The 6,000-nt window shown below is 39.8% G+C and overlaps 1 protein-coding gene across 4 annotated transcripts in view; it reads left to right on the forward strand.

The window, feature by feature from the left end:
• ALG9 (ALG9 alpha-1,2-mannosyltransferase) overlaps positions 1-4,262 on the forward strand; it is a 91,236-nt gene extending 86,974 nt beyond the window's left edge. For 2 of the 4 annotated variants that reach the window (XM_081239461.1, XM_081239459.1), the window contains exons 15-16: positions 360-478; positions 786-4,262. In XM_081239461.1, the coding sequence (XP_081095587.1) occupies positions 360-478; positions 786-823 (157 nt within the window). In that variant the 3' untranslated portion in view covers positions 824-4,262. Of the gene's footprint in view, positions 1-359; positions 525-785 lie in introns of all 4 variants that reach the window. The other 2 variants (XM_081239460.1, XM_081239458.1) reach the window with 2 other exon arrangements.
• The last annotated feature ends 1,738 nt before the right edge of the window (positions 4,263-6,000 follow it).

A 6,000-nucleotide genomic window follows, 5' to 3' on the forward strand; every position in this document is an offset into this window, starting at 1 on the left:
AGTTTCTTAGGTACAGAAACCTTTGATGTATTAAGAATTTATTTCTGTAATAGCAGTCCTTTGATTGAATTGGAATTTTTCTATGGCAAATTCTAATGCAAAGTGCAGACCTAGAGCTATTCTGAAGGATATCCTGTGGTTTAATAGAGAGGCTGTCATTTGGGTGCAGGTAAGAAGGTACTTGGTCTTGATTAAGTCTTTTATCAAGATCTAGTAGCTGAATAACAGACTTTTCTGTGCTGCTTGTATAAAATATAATCCTCACCATAGCACTTTATTTCCTTTAATCATTTTTAATACATTAGTAAATTCTCTCAAATGATAAAATTCTGTCTTTTCTTTTTTCTCTTGTTTTCCAGATCTTCAAAGTTGTTGCGGGCATTCTATGTTCCCTTCCTGTCAGATCAGTATACAGTGTATGCAAACTACACCATCCTCAAACCCCGGAAAGGAAAGCAAATCAGGAAGAAAAGTGGAGGTTAGCCCATGCCTGTGGCCCCAAAGGACAACCATCCTGTTAACTGGTAATTCCACTGACAGGACTCCCTCCAAGTCATCGTTTGTAACATTTGTAATAAAAGCTGTCTGACAAGAATACTGGAATCTGGGCTCTTTGGGCTTGTCAGAGTCAATCACATTCACTTCTTAATGTGTGTCTCTGTTCTGCATGTGTGTCTCTGTTCTGCATGTACACTTTGTGCAGCTAGGTGGAGAAAGGCCCTAAAGTCCGGGTAGATACATTGCTCCACATCTCATTGTTCTTCTTCTGTTCAATTATTTACTAGACCGGAGAAGAGTAGAACCAGCTTTCAGGAAGAATTGAAAACCCCGGGACCGGATGGCTGTGTTGAGCTGTTCTACACACTCTGGCTTGGCATCCAAGAACTAGCCTCCCTTGGGCCGTATGAGCTTCTCCACCAAAGCTCTTTGGCAGCTCCTAGCAGACCTTCTCGTTCCAATCCTAGTGCTGAAAATGAGCACAGCCTGATTGCCAACCTACATGTCCTTTTCACCTCCAGCAAGACTAAGCTTTTCTAAAGCACGTCACAGGACCAGGACCCTACCCTGGAGGTATCTCAGGAAAAAGGCAACCAGTTGAGGAACTGTGGCTTAATTTCATTACATAGGATGCCTCTTGCTTTCATCTTATTTCCTTTACAACAAACTATAACTATATGGGTTTGGGTTTTTGTTTGTTTGTTTATTTGTTTTTTAAGTTTTAGCATGCTGTTTCTTGAATTCAAGACTTCCCTGTATAAAGGTATCAACAGACCAGACTATAACTGTACAGGACATATGTGGAGAAAATTAACTCTATCAGTTGGTAGATTTGGATGACCTCACATTTTAAAGTAATTTATTCTGAGGCCATTTCTGAGGAAATTAAGAATCTCCCTTTTTTAAACAACCCTAGTGAAAAAGACCAGTGTATATTCATGGCACCTGTTTTTGAGTATGTCTATTGCAAAGCACATCCTGCATGGGGCACCTCTAGTCAAGTAGGCAATGATAAGAACTTAATTAAAACACAAGTATATACTTTACGTTGCTTTTACACACAGTATTTCATAGTTTACAAAGCACTTTCACATTATCTCATTTGATCCTCACAGTCATGACGTGAGGTAGACAAAGCAAGTGGTTTTGTCCCCATTTTACGGATGAAGAAACTGAGACTATGGGGCAGGGGGCAGGGGGAGGTAAGGTGACTTGCCCAAGGTCACGCAGCCAATAAGCAGTAGTGCTAGGACCAGAACCTGTGTTGCCTAACTTCTCATCCAGCGCTCGTCCCTGCTCCTCACTTGACTATGAAAACATTACTTGAAAGAATGATGAGGTTGGCCAGAGACCTAATTGATAATGTAACTTTCTGTTTTAAGGAGGAATTTTATCTGTGTTTCTGTGAGTTCTTTGGAGCCTCCAGTCTGCCTGTTGGTTAGACCATCATAGCTGTACTCCGGGATGCAGCCTGGCCTGTGGCAGGAAAGTAGTGCTCATGTTTGGAAGTCAAGCTCCTTTGCAGCCACACAGGATCCAATACCAGTTCCATTCCTATAGTCAATCTGGGGTCACATTATAGTGCCTTATTTCCCTAAGGGTGATTGTGTCTAGTATCTGCAAATAGGACGCATACATTTTTCAGAGTTTCCATCTTTCAGTTTTCAAAGAGAAGGGATTTTCGGTAGGAACTGATCCCAAGAGAGGAAGTGACAAGGGAAGAAATGGCTAGTTACCATACGAAGAGTCCTCATGCGGATCCCCTCTAAAGGAATATCTGGGGAGGGGTTGAAGAATTGTGAGTCAGTAGGTCTAGATAGCATAGAACAATGATAACTGGAGAGTGAAGATAAACTGGGGTCCCACTCGCTGCTTTAAGGATTTTTGTATTTAATTTTCAATACTTGATTACTGTTTCCCAAGGCAAATATTGGCACATGTGGTCTGACTATAGGATAGAGAATTTTTAGTGAAATATCTTGCCATACCTGCAGTAATAGTGCACTGTCCTTCACAGTGGCTAGAGCTCTTATTATTATTATTATATTTTTTTGCCAAGGTAAATGAGAGAGTACAGTAATGAAGGTCCATGGTGAGTGGTTTTTTTCTAATCAGAGTGGTACAGTGCTGATCCATTTTATCATGTTGCATGTTAAAAAAAAAAGCCTTCTGAACAAGAACTTACTGTAATATAGCACAAAAAAGGTCATGATCAATCTAGGTATTCCTTGGGAATATCAGTTGCTGTCCCTTTTAAAACCTGATTTCAGTTTGCTCTGTTCTATGAATATCTTTAGTGAGAGCACAGTAAATTGCAGAACACCCTGCCAAATTCCATAGGTAAAGGATATAAAAATGAATGTTTTTTGTTGTGAAGGTGTTTTTCACATGATACATAAACACGTTAAAACATCTCCACCTCAGCAATACAGGGAGGTTAGCTTTGCCTGGGAAGAGAGTTTCAAAACACTTGCTGAGAGTAGCATTTCTCCTCCAGAGAATCAGTGTTCAGCGTGAGCTGACCTCTCTGCTCACTGTAAGGGTAAAGTATCTCAGATACGTTTTTCTCCACAGATTGTTGACTATCAAGGAATGAATGAAGGTCTACAGCTTATTGGTAATAACCTTTGATTATGGAGCTGAGCGAGGGAGTCGGGTGTATTGGCAGTTCCAGGGCTCTCTGATCTCTAGATCTTAAGCAGCCTTGTCTGAACCCCAGATCTCACAACACTGAGTCCTATTACTGAACCAGCCTGTGTAGTAGCATCTGCTATCAAAGTATACCTGTCAACTGGTAGGTGTCATCTGATAAGAAAGACCACTCATTTTAATCTCTTGAGATTACAACAGAAAAGTGAAGCCCACACTCTTTATTACTGAATTCAAGTTTAGAAACTGATTCTCTGTTTTAAATCAAGGTGGTTCTTGATCCCAACCATTTATTTGGGTCATTTTTTCTAGTTTGGAGTTCTGGGAAAGAACCTTCAAAACCCCATGTAATTCTGCAGCATTAGATCCAGATTGACCATTTGGGCAAAGCACAAATGGAAATCCTTTATTGTGTTTTGCATTTTGTGGGATTGATTTATTGAAATAAGAATTCACCGTGATTGTGCTGTCTTCTGGCCAGCGTTGGGCAGCTCTGCTTTAAATTTGGTTAATTTTATTTTCTCTGAAGAGCGAAAAGAGGCCCAGTTTAATCTTTGCCTCCATAGGCATATTAAGCTCATGTATTAATTCATTCTTAGGCTCCTACATTAAATGCCTTGGGTAAACAGATAAATGGACATGTGCTCAGCTGTAATTTTTTTGCAACAGAAAGATCTGACTTCCATATGGCATTGCTGGATTTCAGAGGCTCTCTGGTGTTTTGATAAATCTAAATGAATGTTGCCTTTAATTTTTCCAGTATATAATCTATTTAACCGTGAGATTCATGCTGCAAGTGAGATCAGGAAGCACTGCAGTGTTGAAGCAAGAGTATTGTTCAATTCATTTGTCTTCCTGATCCTTGTACTTTATTTCACATGTCAGTGTTTACATTACATACTTGTATTTTCTGTGAAAGAAAAAGTTAAATAAATCTTGGCAGTTTGATTTTCCTTTTATTAAGTTGATATTTTCTCTTTTGCTTTTAGCTTTTAAATCTTTGGTGGAGATTGGAACCTGAAGGGGCTCAACTCCTTCCATCACCCACCCCACCCCACCCCACCCCCGCTTTCCTCCTTCAGTGTATAGACCTGCCCTCTGTAGACCAAATAGCCCAGAATGTTTATTCTGAAAACTCTGGGAAGAAGCCATTGGAAAACCCAGTGAGGGTTAGTTTAATTTTGTGGAAAAACCAAGCACAGTGGGAACTACTCAGTGTGTCAACATTGTGCCTAAAAGAGTTTCTGGGTCCATGTTATGTTTTTGGATTAAGAATCTCTGGACTTTGAGAGTCTTAATATTCATAGAAATGTGATCTAGTAATATCTAACATTTAGGTAATTTTCCACTTTGTCAGGGGTTGTCAGGAGCAATAAAACTTTTTTTGTGAATGAATTTCTTACATCATTCCTGTGTCTTGCACCTTATAGCCAATAACTTCTAGTAGCCATCTGGTTTAGTAGCACTGGTTACCAGTTTTCTTTCCATAGGACCCAAAATGCCCAGGAAACTTGGTTTGATGATTTCTTCCAAGTTGTTTTAGAGAAGGATATTTTATTAATATAATTCCAGAAGGGAGAAGTCCACAGCCCTAATGAATTTCTTTTCCCCGCCTAGAAGGTCATCCTTCTCCCTGTTTATTTCTCTTACTTTTAGGGCCAGCTTGAGTCTCCCTCTCTTTTATGAAGTCTTTCTAGACTTCAGACCCCTGTGATTACTTCCTGAACCCTCTTGAGTACCTAGTGTCTTTACTAATGACATAGAACCTTAACATGCAACCCTTGCAAACCTGTCTCTCAAGAACACTGTTGGCACGTCTGGGGGCAAAGACCATGTCACACTTCCAGAAACCTGCAACAAAAATACAGCTGTTGCTTTCAATTTGGTCGATTTTAGGCCACAGAAAATAGAGCAAGTCATGAGCCCTATAGTAACTCAAAGGGCAATTTGAAAGATGTGAATGAGGCTAAATGCTATGTATATTTCAGGAATTCTGAAGGACACATGCTTTCACACAAAGGAGGATTCCTCAGAATACCTTCGAAAAAGATTGTGTACCTTTATTGAATATTTTTATTATTACTTGGTTTTGGCCCACAACACCTTCTGAATGAATTTGGAGCAGAAAGCCTCTCCTCCAGGTGTGAGGAGATGCTCGGTTCCTACCAGATACATGCCCTGCTAGGAAAAGGAAGTCTAACTGCAAGATGACTTTGTAGTGATACGTTCAAATTCAATAATATCAAGTAGTAAGTGGTTTTTTGCAGCTGAAAGCTGTTTTGGCTCTCTTCAGCCCTGGAGTTCACCACAGACCTGGCATTGAAACAAATTATAACCAACAGATTTGATAAATGAAATGAGAGACATTCAGATAAGGGATGTGAGAATACAGAATTGTAGTGAGACGACAGGCAGACTGGGAACTCCTACTGTAGCTCCTTAGAATAAACAGCTCGTGATTAACAATTGGGTTAAATAGCATACCTAAGTATGAGCATTTCTTTAAAATATTTAAGGAAATCTTAAGGTATCTTTATAAAATACTTCAAGGTAGTAGGGGTTTTTGGTTTGTTTTTGCTTCTAGTTTCTGGGCTGCGTGTTCTGCCTTGACATGCCTAGAGATAAGAGTGTAAATCGTGTGACTCTTGATGGTCCTATCAGCCAAAAGATGGTGTGAGATAAAAGTAACTTCTTCTGACAAGGGTTTTTTGCAGACCACAACCATGGATTCCAGCCATTTACTGCCTTAGGAGGATTATCTTTGACTTTTATTTGCCTGCAGAATCAGTATTTGGCAACTGGTGCCATTGGACTGTAATTTGCCATTTTAACCCTCGAATTCCAACTTGCCAA

The sequence above is a fragment of the Mesoplodon bidens genome, assembly GCF_964165515.1.
Source record: "Mesoplodon bidens genome assembly, chromosome: 7".
Lineage (NCBI taxonomy): Eukaryota > Metazoa > Chordata > Mammalia > Artiodactyla > Ziphiidae > Mesoplodon > Mesoplodon bidens.